The sequence below is a fragment of the Anser brachyrhynchus genome (assembly GCF_964034855.1).
Source record: "Anser brachyrhynchus genome assembly, chromosome: 1".
In the NCBI taxonomy this organism is placed as follows: domain Eukaryota; kingdom Metazoa; phylum Chordata; class Aves; order Anseriformes; family Anatidae; genus Anser; species Anser brachyrhynchus.
The window spans coordinates 188,395,488-188,413,021 of record NC_137694.1 but is presented as its reverse complement, the minus strand read 5'-3'; the positions used below and the strand labels follow the sequence as shown (position 1 = coordinate 188,413,021).

At 37.8% G+C, this 17,534-nt stretch overlaps 1 protein-coding gene across 5 annotated transcripts in view; it reads left to right on the top strand.

Moving 5' to 3' along the window:
* PDS5B (PDS5 cohesin associated factor B) overlaps positions 1–17,534 on the top strand; it is a 113,395-nt gene that overhangs the window by 49,279 nt on the left and 46,582 nt on the right. For all 5 annotated transcript variants that reach the window (XM_080577417.1, XM_080577414.1, XM_080577416.1 and 2 more), the window contains exons 9-14: positions 5,432–5,547; positions 7,248–7,342; positions 9,642–9,787; positions 10,728–10,879; positions 12,474–12,587; positions 14,175–14,256. In XM_080577417.1, coding sequence (XP_080433543.1) covers positions 5,432–5,547; positions 7,248–7,342; positions 9,642–9,787; positions 10,728–10,879; positions 12,474–12,587; positions 14,175–14,256 — 705 coding nt within the window. The remainder of the gene's footprint in view (positions 1–5,431; positions 5,548–7,247; positions 7,343–9,641; positions 9,788–10,727; positions 10,880–12,473; positions 12,588–14,174; positions 14,257–17,534) is intronic.

The following is a 17,534-nucleotide window of genomic DNA, read 5'->3' as shown; positions in this document are numbered from 1 at the left end:
AACTGGAACAACATTTGCTAGCTTTCTGTTAACTTGGACCCTTCTCAGTCTCCCAGAAAGATTTCACAATAACATTGGCCAGTATTTTCAGTACCCTGGGATGAAAACCGTTGGGACCCATAGATTTAAGTGCAGTAAATGCCATTCAAGTTCAATACCAGCTGGGACCTAGTTGCAGTCCTCCAGCCCAGGGCTCCAGAGGTCCCAGCGCCTATCACTGGTGTTAAAGGCAAAGAATGACCCTGGTGACTCCTTTGGCATAGATGGATCATCATCCACCTCATCGTGACCCGGTCCTTCCTATTCTAGAGTCTCGTATCTGTTGTGTAAGGGCATCTGGGAAGGCAAGGTAGATGAGAAGGACCAGAGACTTGTTTCAATTCACCTCTATCTCTCAAGTTAATCCCACTGCCTTCTGGTTGGTGGAGGGAGGGTAAAGGATCCCCTTTTTGGTGTTATGCCTAGTCATTGTTTCTGTTCCAGCGAGGGTAGAGTGTGGTTCCACCAGGCAATCTCATGCTTGGACTCCTGGATGCTCCTCAAACTGCCCACTTTCTCCCGAGGCTCAGTCACCAAGCTGAGCAATTCTTCTACCAGAGTGTACCTCCCTCGGACACTCTCACTGCTGTCCTCAGGCACTGGTAGAAAACACAGGCACGCTGCAGCTGGAGATCTGGGTGGCTGCATGTTCCCTTGGGAGTTTGTCTGGGCAGCTGCATCCTCCTGGTTGGTGCTGATACCACAGGGGACATGAAGACACAGCTTCCTGTCAAGTGGTCACCATTGCTTAACCTCCCTGAGGGGGAATATGACTGGTGGACTAAGGGTGTCAGGGGCAACAAAGAAATCGCCTGGCTACCTTGCAAGTCTCATAGAATCATTAAGGTTGGAAGAGGCCTTCAAGATCGTGTGGTCCAACCATCACCCTACTACCAACGTCACCCACTAAGCCATGTACTCCTCTTGGCACACAGCGGTTGCTGCTGCTGCTAGTGCTGGTTTCCCGTGGTTTGAACAGCTTTCCTGTCTGAACAGGAAAGGAGTATTGCTAAAGTTTAACACTATGTGAGAGCTGTGTCAAAAATTGCTTGCCTCTCATTGGTATTTTTTTTAACCTTATTTTGGAAATGGGACTGCGGGATCAGCAGAACACCCACTGAAAGTCATCCAGCTAACCTTTTTGATGAGGAACCGCCATTAATGCCTGATCTTGGCATTAAAAAGTGATGTGTTTAGAGATCTAGCACTGACACAGAAGTATCACAGTATCACAGATTTCTAGGTTGGAAGAGACCTCAAGATCATCAAGTCCAACCTCCGACCTAACACTAAGTACTCCACTAAACCATATCGCTAAGCTCTACATCTAAACGTCTTTTAAAGACCTCCAGGGATGGTGACTCCACCACCTCCCTGGGCAGCCCATTCCAATGCCTAACAACCCTTTCAGTAAAGAAGTTCTTCCTAAGATCCAACCTAAACCTCCCCTGTCGCAACTTTCGCCCATTCCCCCTCGTCCTGTCACCAGGCACGTGGGAGAACAGACCAACCTCCACCTCGCTACAGCCTCCTTTAAGGTAACTGTAGAGAGCGATAAGGTCGCCCCTGAGCCTCCTCTTCTCCAGGCTGAACAATCCCAGCTCCCTCGGCTGCTCCTCGTAAGACTTGTTCTCCAGACCCCTCACCAGCTTGGTCGCCCTTCTCTGGACTCGCTCGAGCACCTCCATGTCCTTCCTGTAGCGAGGGGCCCAAAACTGAACACAGTACTCGAGGTGCAGCCTCACCAGAGCTGAGTACAGGGGCACAATCACTTCCCTAGACCTGCTGGCCACACTGCTTCTTATACAAGCCAGGATGCTGTTGGCCTTCTTGGCCACCTGGGCACACTGCTGGCTCATATTCAGCCGACTATCAACCAATACTCCCAGGTCCTTCTCGGCCAGGCAGCTTTCCAGCCACTCATCTCCCAGCCTGTAGCTCTGCTTGGGGTTGTTGCACCCCAGGTGCAGGACCCGGCACTTGGCCTTGTTGAACTTCATGCAGTTGACCTCAGCCCATCGCTCCAGCCTATCCAGATCCTCCTGCAGCGCCTTCCTGCCCTCGAGCAGATCGACACACGCACTTAGCTTGGTGTCATCTGCAAACTTACTGAGGGTGCACTGGACGCCCTCATCCAGATCATCGATAAAGATATTAAAGAGGACCGGCCCCAGTACCGAGCCCTGGGGGACTCCACTAGTGACCGGCCTCCAACCAGATTTGACTCCATTCACCACAACTCTCTGGGCCCGGCTATCCAGCCAGTTTCTAACCCAGCGAAGCGTACGCCAGTCCAAGCCCCGAGCAGCCAGTTTCTTGAGGAGAATGTTGTGGGGAACGGTGTCAAAAGCCTTACTGAGGTCAAGGTAGACCACATCCACAGCCTTTCCCTCATCCACTAAGCGCGTCACTTTGTCATAGAAGGAGATCAGGTTCGTCAAGCAGGACCTGCCTTTCATAAACCCATGCTGTCTGGGCCTGATCGCCTGCTTGCCCTGCAAGTGCCGCGTGATGACCCTCAAGATAATCTGCTCCATGAGCTTTCCTGGCACTGAGGTCAAACTGACAGGCCTATAGTTCCCCGGGTCTGCCCTCCGGCCCTTCTTGTAGATGGGCGTCACATTGGCTAGCCGCCAGTCAACCGGGACCTCCCCCGATAGCCAGGACTGCCGATAAATGATGGAAAGCAGCTCGGCCAACTCCTCCGCCAGTTCTTTCAGTACCCTCGGGTGCATCCCATCCGGCCCCAAAGTACTATCGGTGCAAGAGAGAACAGAGATAAGACTATTCTTGTGTAGGTCAACTTGTAACTGAAACTGATGTCCCTTCATTTGAATTTGATATTTGAATTTCAGAAATTGGTATTACAGAAATTAAATATCCGTTTAATGTCCCAGAGAATGAAAAGCTCGTGAATGGGGTATTTAGGAATAAAACCGTAATGGATTATTTGTCTTTGTTTTACTTTTCTACTAAACCAATGTTACCTAATGAATACAGTCAGCAAATTGTTGACTTCTATTACTTTAGAGCTGCCTGTCTTCCTGGACATGGTAGTTAAATTTTTTGGCAAGTTTCAGGTTGTGTCCACTTCTACTCCTAAAGCCACCCGGATTATCAGTGCTGCCTGTTCTTTTGGGCTTGCCTACTTATAACAATCTGACCAACTTCAGCGGTTAGTGACACATCATAAGACGTAGGCAGAAGATCAGCAGCCTTGGGAGCAGGGTATTGGGAACTAGAAGTAACAGTGTTCAGTGTCGGTTTTTATTGGTGAGTCTTTATGGAACACTATTAAGCATCAAGAGTGTTGGATCATACCTAAGACAAAAGAACATGACTATTCAGTTACACAATGCATCATAGGATGGAGAAGGATTGAGGTTTTTCTAGAGCTTATCGTACTGATTTTTTCCTCAGGAAAAAAAAGTAGATTAAGGTAGAATAAGGAGAGAGACTGTGAGAGTGATGTGTTCATTTATTAACAACTACAGGTTGATTTTATTACCTTCAGGGTCTTAAATGAGAATATCTCAAGGAGACCAACTCCTGGGCACAAATTTAGAAAGTACCAAATACTCCTGGTCCGTAATCACAAATATTCATTGTTTCTACAAGCAGGTCTATAAACATGGGTGCTTATCGTGTAATTGGATTACTGCCTAGTATAGTGAAAGCTGCTTCTTTGGCTAATTCGTTAAAAGATATCTCTTTTTTTTTTCTATACTTCTGGCTATGCAATAAAGCAGTTGAATGCTTAGGGTCTGCTACTGCCCCTCTTCCAGGGTTACTTGCTCTGCATCTGTGTTGATTGCCTAGAGAAATTCAGAGGTGTGCAGTACTTTTAATATTTAGTTGGTTTAATCAGGAGGGAATAGGATATGAGTAATGGAGGTCGGACTACTACAGGCTGGGGAAAAAAAAAGTTAAAATTCTTTTAGGGCATCCGAATCCGTTATGTAATGGACACTAGTAAGCTGAAACTCAGGGAAAGAAAAGATACCATTTACTGCAGTTTAAGAGGAGGAGGTTGTAGATGACTCAGTAAAACGTCAGTCTGAATTTGAGTCAGATAAATCAGTCAAATACAGACGAAAAGTGTTAATAGCTCTACTATTAAAGCTGCTAATATTAAATACTAAGGTGTATTCAAAAGCACTATAGTTTCATGTAATGTAGTAATAAATCAGTGTCAGAGATTTCTTCATCCTTGTCTTGCTCTGGTACTTAAAAGGATTTTAAATATGCTTTGACTATTCTTAGGGAGCTGAATTGAAAGAAGATATGAGAAAACTTTTCAGCCCATTTATGGCATTGAGTCAGAAGAAACAGTTGGTCTTTAAGGCTGGTGTTGTCAGAGAACTCTGACAACTACCTTATGCTCTTATTCTTTGGTCAAATTCAGAAGGTGATGTTGAACTAATAAGAGCATCAAAGATGGTGGAAAAGAACATTATTTGAAAAAGCTCGTGTCTATTACAAGAAAGAGGAATGAAATAATAAGGGGTGAATAACAACGTGTTCAATCAACTTGACTGCACTGCCCTATTTTCAAAGAACTGTTGCAGCCAGTTGTTTTTTTAATAAGCAAAAGAAAAAAAATCTTTGAACTGCAAGTATGCGTTAATTGCACAAATATTAGCACACATTTCCAAAGCATGTTTTAAGCTTCAAATGCCGTGTATTGTATTAAACAAGCATAATGCAAACCAGTGCTGATGAAAATGTACTGAAGAAGGTCTTGTTTTATCTTTGTCAGTGTTAGTTTTTTTTCAATATGAAAGAAAAGCATCTGTTGTAACTTAGCAGTTTTAAATACAGGCTTAAATACAGACTTTAAATCTAGGACCAGATACTCTGTGTGTCAGATCTTGGGTACTCAACCTGATGTCCTTTAAAAACCTGTGCTCTGAAAACTTTTTAATTAAATGTTTGTAATAAAACTCTGTTTAAGAGAACTGTATACTTTTACATGTAGGTAGAAGTAAAAATGAGTTTTGTGACTTTTGTGCTGTGATTGATTTGTTTAAATTTGTATAAGCATGTTATCAGATTTCCTAACAGCAACACCTGTAAATGATGATTAAAAAGATTTATACATCTATGTTTACCACCAGGCTTTGATCAGTAGGTTTTTTGTCTCTGTGTTGCATTATGTTTTCACTGCCTTCATTGTTTTGTCTTCTCCCGGCATTAACGAAGGTTTTTTGTCTCAAGGTACACATTTGTATACAAGAAAAACCTATTATTTTTTATGATTTTTTTGAATTGTGTAAGTATATTGTTATTATATAGTCTAAAAGCTGTTCAAAGCAGTATTTTGCTTTTGGGGTGTGTTATTTTATGGCTGGTTTACTTTTTTTGTTTTTTAAAAATTATGTTCATTTTCCAGAGCAATGACAATGAAGAACGCCTCCAGGTTGTAAAACTTCTAGCAAAAATGTTTGGGGCAAAGGATTCCGAGTTGGCATCTCAGAACAAACCGCTCTGGCAGTGCTACTTGGGGAGGTATATGCTGTTTTAGTTCCCTTCCCAGGAGAGAAAAAAAAATCAAAGAATTGTAATTCAATATTTTTCAATTCTCCTACCTCTTTTATTTTCCTCAAGTGATATAGCTAAGTGTGATATCCTCATGCTTTATCTGAAATCTGGCAGATAATGCTAAGGAGATTATTTTATATATATCCTCTGCATTCATGATTCTGCAGAATGAACAATTACAAGTCATCCTTTTTTAATTCGTATTTTGCAACTATCTTTACTGCTATTGCCAAGAAAAAAGAACATTTTATTAGAATTTTTTAACAAATGATGGAATCATTATAAAATATATTCAATGATGGATTAATTATAAAATAATATCAGATAACATTTGCATTTTCAGATATTATGAGGTCTGGTTTTGTGACTTTCATGTACAGTATTTCTTTACTGATTTCAATTTTTTAAATTACTTGTGTGCCTTAAAGGAGGTATGTAGTATTTAAAATGCAGAAAACATGCTTAGTCTTTTGTTTTTAAAATATTCCACCAGTTTGAAATAGGAAATAAAGCTGGAGCTTGTAGTCAGAAGGAACTTAAATATGGATACTATGGTGAAAATACTTTTGGCTTGAGTAAATGAGGATAAATCCTATAAATTATTATGAATGCAGTAGTTTGTAATTTAGCATTTGATCATATCAAAACCGGAATGTCCTCAACAAATGCTACTTCTAAAAGTACAGGAAACTTAATTGAAGGAATTCATTTTGCTTGAAAGTATGTAACATTTCAAATATTACGTGTAATTTAAAAATCCCAAATTTGGACCCAAAGAAAAATACTTCATTGTGTTATGATGTGAAACAATATGATCACGTGCAATCCGTTGTTCACAATTACTGTTTTCCATTAGTTATGAACCACATATATGTATTTACTTTTTTCAAGGATTTTAAATAAGTTACAATAGTAATTACTAGAGAAGACATTCCTAAATTCTCTTCATACCTAGTTTTTACTTAGACATTTCTTAAAGCCTTTGTATTTAATAAATAAATGTTTCCACAGCAATATGTTCCAAAATTTGCTTTTAAGTTGTTTGAAACCAGGTGTTTTGATGACCTCAAAATGCACTTTATCTTTCAAAACAACATAGCTCTCATTGCAACAACAGTTTTGTTATAAAATTACTTATTTTCTCATGCTTAATTTTATGTACTAGGTTTCAAGCATCAAATTTAATTCAGTCTTCTAAAACCAAGTCTTACAGAAGTTGAATGATCCATTTTAGAAGAAATTTGTACTAGGTTAGATTGGTTTGCTGTCTGTCTTTAAAGAGGAGAACAACATCACAATCTTAAAACCTTTTTCAGTTGCAGATACATAGTTCATGATTAACTAAGTGGAGCATCAGAGAAATGATACTTAAAATGTGAGACATCTTTCACTGAATAGCTGTTGTCTGCCCTGAGTTTTTCATGTGTACTAGGAGAAGATATTTCCCTTCCTGTATAGAACATGAATTAATACATGAGCACAGCACTTTTTTTCTTAAGTTAAAAATATTCAAATTAATACCGTAAAATTAGAGCTGTTTCGCACAAGTAACTGTGCGTGGGAGGCATAAAAATCTTTTTAGAGATTGAGACTGTGTAGAAATGATCTATTTGCTTTGGTGAATGATATTTTTCCTTGTTGTAATACATTGTCTTGTTTCTAAATAGGTTTAATGATATCCATGTACCTATTCGTCTTGAGTGTGTGAAATTTGCAAGTCACTGCCTTATGAACCATCCTGACCTGGCAAAAGACTTAACAGGTACCAGATTTACTATAACATTAAAATTCAATTTTAAGTCTCTGGAGAAGTCAGGAAGGTTAGTTGTCATCCGTAGTAACATTCTGTGACGTTATAGAGGGGACAATTGAGGTTAGATTTCCAAATTGCGGAGTCCCTTGCTTTGAGCACTGCTCTCAGGCTAAGGGGTTTGTGCATGAAGAATGCCTTAATCAAAGAGAGCAACCTCCTTCTCTTACAGTAGCTGCATTCCCAACTGCTGTTGAAATTAAACACCATGAGACCAGGCAAAATAAGCCTGCCAAACAAAACAGGCATGGCATTTATTAGGGTGCAGAACAGAGACATGGGTTCCACAAAGCAGAAGTGTGTAAATATTATGCAGCAACTGTCTAAAGTATCAAAACAGTCCTTGGAACTGTGACCACAGCCATTGGTTTCTGCTCCTTTGTACCAAAATCAACTGGCAGTTCAAGACCTCTGTAGGAAGAAAGCAACTGGCATGGGTAGAAGCATATAGTATTTGTTGCTCCCTGTGACAATAAGGAGATAGACAATAATAAGATCCCACTCTTAATGAGCAGAAGTGCAGTTAAAGAGAACGGGTTGATTTTTTCAAAGCTTATAATGAAGACAGTATCTTCCCCTGATCACTAAACTCCCACTTGTTCTTTGGAGGTATTATCTTTGACCATTTCCTCTAAGCAGGGAATTTAAGGGGCCGTTAATTGCATGGGGTTGCCCTCCTGCCTGCTGAACATTTGTCAGTTTATACAAATACAGGCAAGCTATAGTTATCCCATAATCCCATAGTTAATTGTACTGTTCAGGCAGGTTTTTTTTAGAGGAAAAAAAAAAAAAGAAAATAGTTTCTGGATCTTTCTTTAATGGAATGGTAGAGCTTATCAGAGGTGTATTTTCAAGTTTGTTTCTTTTTCCTTTTTTTTCCTTTTTCCTTTTTTTTTTTGACATTGCTGAAAGACTTTGTGCCCCCTCTAATGGTATCCTCTGGGAAATGTAATGTTGCTTGCCCCTCTCTCTCCCCACAATGCTTATCAAAGTCAAATTGTTCATAAAATTTTCTCGCTCGCTGATGTTGAAGAAAAGAATTGTTTTGCGCAATGGCAATTGTCTTCATTTGTTTTAGTTTATTATGTTTTCATGTGGAACAATTCTTAAAAGCTATTTGATTTTTAAATTTCATAACTTCCATAAATGCAAAGCTTCGTTTCTTGATGTGCTTTTCCAACACTTGTACTGATTACCAGCGATGTTAGTAGTCAGTATTTCAGATGAGACTTGAAAATTTTCACTGTTCATTGAACAGTAATAAGAGTGCAGTAACCTCTGATTATTTAGAGCAAGCTTTGAATTTTTCAATGTTTCATAATGTTCTCAGCGTTTCACTGATGTATGCTGCATACAGTGATCTTAATGTCTTTTTTTGGTGTGTTTTCCTGCCTGTGTGTGTGACTACATTAACCTAGAACACGTACTTCTAAAAAGATAAATGAACTTTGCTGGTCTGTTTTGTGCTTTGGCAGTTTTCTAAAATGATATTAAGTAGCTAAAACATTTGATATGTATAAGCAGAAATCTTAAAATGTTGATGGTGTAAGATTTCTGGTAGTACCAAATATGTAGCAATATGCCAACATAATCTAGAAAAAAACTGTTCTGTGTTGAATGAATTAGGATTTGTCTAAATAAGCATTTTTAGCTTGGTGAAAGAGCATGCTTCTTAAGTATGTCTCTTGATTTGTCCCTGCTTGCTATGCTCAAGTGGTTCACACTGCGGAGTGTTCTGGAGCACGTGAACCAGATTCCTTTGGGAAAGTACAGAAGCTGTGTTCAGGAGTGCAACTGATGTGCTCTGTCAACCAGTTATAGGAATCTGCAGGAAGAGAGTAGCCTCTAGCCTGAAGTAAGACTTTAAAATGTGTATGTAGTGTGGATATCAAGTTCTTAGAAGAACTTCAGCATCTATTCAGCTCTATAGATGCAGTTCTCTTGGACTGTAATAGTTGCAAATGTAGATTATAACTAATTATTACAAGAAATAATTTTTAATAACTTAATCTCTCAACTCTTATTTCCTTAATGCCAGAAACATAAGTATTGAGTGTTCTAAGTGAATAAAAGGTTTATTACTCACATTCCAGTTAATCTTAGGAAAAATTAGTGGCTTCTTACTGTTCGTACTCAAAACTGTAGAAACCCATGGTTTTCTGTTTCTGTCCATTGGGTAGCCGCTAGAGAAATAAAAGTATCTGAAGTTGTATACCTCAACTGAAGTGCTTATTTTATTTTATTTCCCCAGAATATCTTAAAGTAAGGTCACATGATCCTGAAGAGGCAATAAGGCATGATGTTATAGTATCCATAGTTACTGCTGCTAAAAAAGATCTTCTGCTTGTCAATGATCACCTGCTTAATTTTGTCAGAGAACGAACACTGGACAAGCGGGTAAGACATTAAGTACTAATGGTGGCTATGCATTATACTTCTAGTCTTTTGTATCTTACTGTAATTAGCTTTCTTTTTCTTAAAAGCAAAGCTTCTTAAGAATGCTGAGCTAATTTTAAAATTACTAACGAAAACCCATATAATGCAAAAAATTTTGAGACAGTGTACTTAATGAGATAGCTTTTGCCCCTGACTGGAATGCAACCTTTTTTATTGTGCTGTATTATTATTTAATGTAGTATGATCAAAAAAATACTATATGCCGAAGAACAATTATGTCACTCCAGTTGTTTAGTTTTCATAGTAATTTTTGAGTAAAACGAGACCCTTGTAAGACATTCTAACATTTTTCTTATGATATTTTGAGAACAAGTTTCAAAATGTATGGTAGATTACTCATGCAAATTGTTCCACCGTCAGAGGTGGCTACATTGTCTGCTTTTAATTAGTTCATTGAAAAACTGCAAGTGGGTATAGTAGCTTTCAAGTTCGAATAGCCTTGAAATTTAGTTTAGCTATGTTTCATTATTCGGCAAAACTTAGGATGTTTTCTGCTTACATTAGAGTATGGTAAACGAGGCTGTTAACGGCAAACTTAAAATTAGTATTATCACCTGATTTTTCATTTGGTGACATGCTTTCCCATGGTGCAGACATAATACAATCTCAAGTATTTGATGCAGATCTGTGAAAAAGGGTGTTGCCTTGAACTTGTAACAATTCTAAATTCAAGAGGCGTACTTGCGTAGTAGTTACCTACGTTGAAATGCTTAGCATAGTGGATATAATGCAGTATTTGTCTTAATGAGAAGAAACTGTACTTGTAATTCAATTAAACTATTTTATTTTGGGGAAGAATAGAAAATACCAGGAAGCTCCTCAGTCTTTTCAAATTTGAGTTTTGAACTGCTAAACCGTGGTACTATTTCTTTTTCCCAAGTGGAGAGTGAGGAAAGAAGCTATGATGGGACTTGCACAGATATACAAGAAATACTCATTACAGTCAGAAGCAGGAAAAGAAGCTGCAAAACAGATATCGTGGATAAAAGATAAACTTCTGCATATATATTATCAGAACAGTATTGATGATCGGTAAGTCCACCTTTTGAAAGCTGGGTTTTCTGTGGATAACTCTGGTAACTTGTTTTTCCTTCAAGCTTAAGTGCTGACAAGAAGACGACTTGATAATTGCGTGTGTTCTTATCAAGTGCATAATCTTATACAGCCAAATTTTGTTCTTTGCTGTTTTCTTCTGCTTGTGTAAGGCCAAAAGTGATTGTAAGAAGCTGAAAATTTTGAAATATTCCCAACCTGTACTTCACCACTGCTTTCATAGAGGAGGGTTTTTTTTTACCTTTCAGTAACTTGCTGATTTTTATGTTAAAATCCAGTAAGTAATATTGCCTTAACAATCTTGCTTTGGACTTGCAAGTCCAATTAGTAAATATAGTGGCAATGGTTAAGGCATCTCACTCTGTGGAAGGTTAGTTTTTCTGTATGATAACAGCCCAGAATTAGAGCCTTGTGATTTGTGGTGAAAGCAATGACTCCGTCATCCCAGCTGTATACCCTATTTCATTGTTCGTATTGAAAAACAGTTGCACATTAGGAACTACTTTGGGAACTAGTCTGCCTTGACTAAGCAATTGGACTTGTTGGCTTTGGAGATGGGTCTTTGGTCTTCACAGCATGGATCAAATACAAATGGCATTGCAAACTCATACAAATCTTTTCAAATATTTACACTATTAGAAAGTCGCCTGCAAAATAATCAGTCGTTTCTTGGTACCATGGAAGTGGAAGGAACTGTCTGGATCATCAGGTCCAGTCTTATTCATTCACAGTTCTTAAACTTCAAGATCTTTTTAAGCTAGCTGGGTTTGCGTTTTGACCACCTGATCCCATTGGAGGACTCTAGTAACTTAAGCTTGTGTGTAAGAATGAGGATTTTACTCTCATTTCCAGCCTAAAAACGTACATGATTGAAACATAGGTGTGGTTTTCATTTTGTTTTATTTCACAGACTTTCCTAAGTAACTGTCAGACCCAAGCCTTTTTCTCCTGTTTCTAGATGAGGAGCTTCCATGTCATAGCAGAAGCTTTCATTAATTTCATTCATTTCAAAATTATTGTTGAATGTACTTGCATTTTTACTGTGGAAGCAACAGAAATGGGATAAACTCCGCCTTTCAGGAACGGGCCAGGGAGGAGTGGGGAAAAAGCCAGTTTCTTCTGACTAGTATCTGAATTCTTCTTTTGGGCTTCATGATAATGTGTAATGGTCAATGTGACTGTTTTTATTTTTTCTGTTTTTTTCCTCGTATTTTAAGCCCCGTATATGGGGTCAGTTCAAAAATTGACTACAATACTTATCCTTTGGGCCAACAGTTAAGAGACATTATTTTCTAAAATCCTTTGATTTCTATCTGGGTTAATAAATCTGATAATGATAATGTCATCTCCTAAATGTGCTACTGCTAACATTAACGGTACGTCTTCCATAATGGTATCTTTTTGTTTAATTTATGCTGAGTTTTATTGGAAGTTAGGTGGCTTGACTTTAGTTTTTTTTAATAAATATGTCTTTGTATGCCACATCTCTAGGATGTCTGAGAATTTCTGAACAAACACTTTAACAATTTAAGACCCCTTTCTTGCTTAACAGTTCCTTAACGCTGTCTTTCAGGTTACTTGTTGAACGCATCTTTGCTCAGTACATGGTCCCTCACAACTTGGAAACAAATGAACGAATGAAATGTTTGTATTACCTTTATGCAACACTGGATTCAAATGCTGTGAAGTATGTGGTATTTTTGACTTGCAAAATAATTTTTAATACAGTCATTGTAAATTGGTTCTAAGTTGTTATGAGTACCCTAAGCCAGTGGACAAAAGTAGTTCAACAACTATTAGTAAATGGAATATAGCAATACTGTATGTATTGATCTCCTGTATGTATTGTACAGTACGTATTAATACTGTATGTTGTAATCTCTTCAAATGAGAGTTTGAAAAAATTAGTAGGGTGGTTTTTAACAAGGTGTGGTACCTTTAAACCATAAACAGCGAAAAAAAATAGTAGTGCCAAAGAACTGGCAAAAAGCTTTTGAGTGCATGTTAGTCCTTTTATGTCTTGAAAGAGATAACACAGATTAGTAGCGTTGACTAGCTTTAGATCGTATCTGAAGATTTAAGAATCAACATACTCCTCATTTTAGCAGCCAGGATAACTCAAGAGTGGGAGGAGTTATTTGTTTGTCTCTTCTCCTTCAGTATTCATTTTATTTCCAATTATGTTTGGAGAAGGTAATTACTTGCATTAAAATTAGTGCATGCATGTGAATTTGAATAATGCCAGTTTTGCTGCTGTAATGTTCATTGTGGTGATTGAATTTACTTAGTTTTACTTTGTTTTTCATTTAGTAGTACCCAGTTACTTGAAAATTAAATGTAATTTTTCTCATGTGGGAGACTGTTTATCATACATTGGCTAAAAAAACCCCACCCACAGCATTCAAATTCTAGAGAAACTGGTGTTTGAATCTCCTGAGTTTGTCTAACATGCCTGAATAAGTTACAACGGTGTAGCACAGTAAAATAAAGAATAATTTATTAAAAATAAAGCTGCTACTGTTCTAGCAATTTTTGGTATAGGCTAAACAAAGTGCAGAATGGGATTTTTTCAGTGCTTCTTATTTCACGCAATAAATAACTTCTGAATTCTACAGTTGGTGTATGCAGCAGTATGTATTTTAAAGATTCAGTATATTCACTTAGTTAAATAGGACTGACTTTGCTTGTGGATTCTAGAAGTTTTAAAAATGAGTGATTTTTTTAAATTCTTTTTACTAGATTTTGGTTTTAATTTTTAGATCATTTTTCCTGGAAAGTGTGCTGATTTTCAGTTTTGTAGACTATCTCTAATGCATCTCTTACAAGTCTAATCATGTCCACTTTTTGCAACTTGTTCTAGTAACTGCTTTCTGTGTAAGAAAAACATTGTTTTGATGATAAAAATCTTAGCCTGCTTCTTGGAATGTTTTTAGAAGAATGATTTCAAACTTGTACAAATGCTTTCTTTATAAGACAGATATCAATTACTTCCCAGTTCTTTTAAAGGCAGTATAGTTAAGCGTCTGAAATAAAACTTGTTTCAAAATCACATTTTGTACCAGTATAGTATGATCAATTAAATTTTCCGTATCATTCAATTAGGAAACATTTAGAGTTTGCTCACAGAGCAATGATGTTTCATGTGACAGGAATATTTAGAAGATGTTTAGAAGAACATTTAAAATAATGTAAAAGCTCTTGTTGGACAGTTACACTATTGAATAGAAGACTTTGACAACTCTTTTTTCTTTTCTTCTTCCATTCTGTTTTTTAGAGCATTGAATGAAATGTGGAAATGTCAGAATCTGTTACGACATCAAGTAAAGGATTTAGTTGACCTAATAAAACAACCAAAAGTAAGTTATATTTGTCTTTATTCCACAGTGAATATGCAGTTATACTTAAAAAAAAAAAACAAAAAACAACAAAAAACAACAGAACAATAAACAACAACAACAACAAACTTTTTAAAAATCCATTATTTCCATTAGTTCCATTTGAAGCTTAATATTAATGACAGAAAATATTTTGATTCCATTAGACTATGCTTTCAGTAAGAAATCTGTATATGTTTTGTCAGTAAGAGCAGGTGTTTTTAAGGGTTTTTTTGTAAAGTTTTTTGCTAGCCACTTAATATTAAATTATGTGCTTCCCCTGTTTAAGAGCTACATGTTGCCAGGATTGTTCTGGTTCTCAAACAAGAGAAAAAGATGGTATATTATTTTTGACTGCCAGATTGAGTAATTAAGAAAAAATACCTAAACATCCTGATTTCTTATCTTATATAAATTAGTAACATTTGAGAGATGAGAGTATTTTATCTTGTTTCTCTTTCCTCTTGGAAACTTCTTAAATGTTGTGTTGGAGATGACAGACTAGTGTTGAATTCTTTTATTCTTAGTGGGCATATTTCTAAAAGATAGACATATCTAGAAGATTTAGGATATTCTCACAGTAAAATTTAGATTTGTTTTGGTTGTATGTATATGCGTATTATCATTTAAAAAAAATAAGGTGAAATTCTGCACGTGATTTGGAACATGATTATGACTTCAGTGCTACAAGTTTAATCTGTTGGTGTTTTAATAGTAATAGTGTATCCTATAAAGTGTTACTGTGTCCATGTTCATATATTTAAGTCTTTTATATGTGTATACACTCAAACATCACAGGCAAACTTAATGCAGTTTTATGACTGAATTATAATTTTACTGAAATTGTCTGAACACAATGAAAGGGTAACTGCATTTTTACAAGTGTAATCGGATTATCTAATGTCTGCTTGGAAATACTACTGTCTTGCAGATAGCAGTAGTTCTATTACAATCTTAGTCTTGCAGTCCTGTTTGAGTTATATTCAAGGTGATTTTAGTGAAATTCGTAATTTTGCTTTAGGGCAATTAAAACATACCGTAATGTTGTATTGAATTCTTTAGTGCAGTAATCGCTAATACAGTAATAATTCATTGTGTTTCAGTGACTACTGAAATCATTTTAATCTACTTTATTATATTTTTGGTGTAATTTAAATACATTTATGCATAATTTAAAACTTGAGTTAGCTTCTTGATATATTCTGCATTTCAGTTGAAAGTGAAATTTCAAATTTTCCCTTTGTTTTCGGGGGAAGTAATTAAAGTGCTTTCTTGGTTGTAAAATATCAAGTGTGACTTAGAATTAAATATTTAATTTTAATAAATGTCAGCATAAGCATTGCATTGAAAATGGGATATTCTGTTTACGTGTTTGCTTTTGTCCATGTCTTTTTCATTGCATCTTTCATGATTAAGTATTGATTCTCTACACTTGAATGTTTTTTGCGTAACAGGAGTGCATGTGTGATTTCAGGCAGCTTGCGATGTTGTGGGCAACACAGCTTGTGCTTTCAGGCAGTCTGAGGTGCTGTTGTGGGCGACAACACAGTGCTGAGTGAGGGGCTATTTCTTAATTTAGTTTGCTGTCTATTAACATAAACTTTTAATTATTGATTCTGGTATTGAGAAATGAAAGTGAACAGAATCACAGAATCACCTAGGTTGGAAGAGACCTCCAAGATCACTGAGTCCAACCTCTGACCTAACACTAGCAAGTCCTCCACTAAACCATATCACTAAGCTCTACATCTGAACGTCTTTTAAAGACCTCCAGGGATGGTGACTCAACCACTTCCCTAGGCAGCCCATTCCAATGCCTAACAACCCTTTTAGTAAAGAAGTACTTCCTAACATCCAACCTAAACCTCCCCTGGCGTAGCTTAAGCCCATTCCCCCTCGTCCTGTCACCAGGCACGTGGAAGAATAGACCAACCCCCACCTCGCTACAGCCTCCTTTAAGGTACCTATAGAGAGCGCTAAGGTCACCCCTGAGCCTCCTCTTCTCCAGGGTGAACAACCCCAGCTCCCTCGGCCGCTCCTCGTAAGACTTGTTCTCCAGACCCCTCACCAGCTTCGTTGCCCTTCTCTGGGCTCTCTTGAGCACCTCCATGTCCTTCTTGTAGCGAGGGGCCCAAAACTGAACACAGTACTCAAGGTGCGGCCTCACCAGAGCCGAGTACAGGGGCACAATCACTTCCCTAGACCTGCTGGCCACACTGCTTCTTATACAGGCCAGGATGCTGTTGGCCTTCTTGGCCACCTGAGCACACTGCTGGCACATATTCAGCCGACTATCAACCAATACTCCCAGGTCCTTCTCTGCCAGGCAGCTTTCTAGCAAACAAATAAGCTCTTCAAGAAACACCCTTCAGCTCCCTATTAGATAATTCTGTTCCCCATTTCACGGTCTCCAGTCCCCTTGCCATACATTGTGGTCATGGTGTGGTGGTTCCTTTTCTTTTGCTGCAGCTCAGTCTTAACCCACTTAACCCACTGCTCCAGCCTGGGTACCTCCACTGGCTGCAGTCCCTTTAGAGCCATACCTTCTCCTTGCATCTCCCCTCCAGCCCTGCTCAGGCAACTCTTACCCTTGTATCTGTAATGCTCTCATGTCTCTCATGCCCCTGCTCAGGTGTCTTTTTTTTTTAATTTTCATTCAGAAGTCTAGAAACGATGTTGAAACAAATGTTTTGTATGAAACAAGACCAAAATGAGTTAGTAACCTTTTAGAAGATAACGTAATGTTACCATATGTCCATTTTCGCTTTGGTCGAACTTCTACCCTTATTAATCACAGTAGCTTAATTGTTCATTTTTCTCCTGTACGTGTTGTCCTTGTGGCAAGTGTAGGTATTGTGAGAGCTCCAAGACAACAAAGATAGAACAAGAATCAGAGTACAAAGTTGCCACAAGGGAATTTTGAGTAGGTAGTAAGGAGGGAAAAAAATAAGTCAGTAAGGATGATCAAATATGGGAACAGCTTATCCAGCGAGGCTGTGAAACCATCCTTGTAAATACTTAAAAACTCAACTAGATGAGGACTAGAGCAAATTAAGTAGACCATTCAACCAGGTGAGCTACAGTTGTCCCTTCCAACCGAAATTGTTCTGTGATTATAGATCTTTGATTTTTCCACTCCACTGTTTTTTTCCCTATCTTGGAAAATTATTTTGTCATTTAGAGAAGTTCTACAGGAATTCCACAATACAGGGTGGGTTTTAGTTGGTGGTGTTTTTCTGAGTTGCCAGAGGAGCACATAC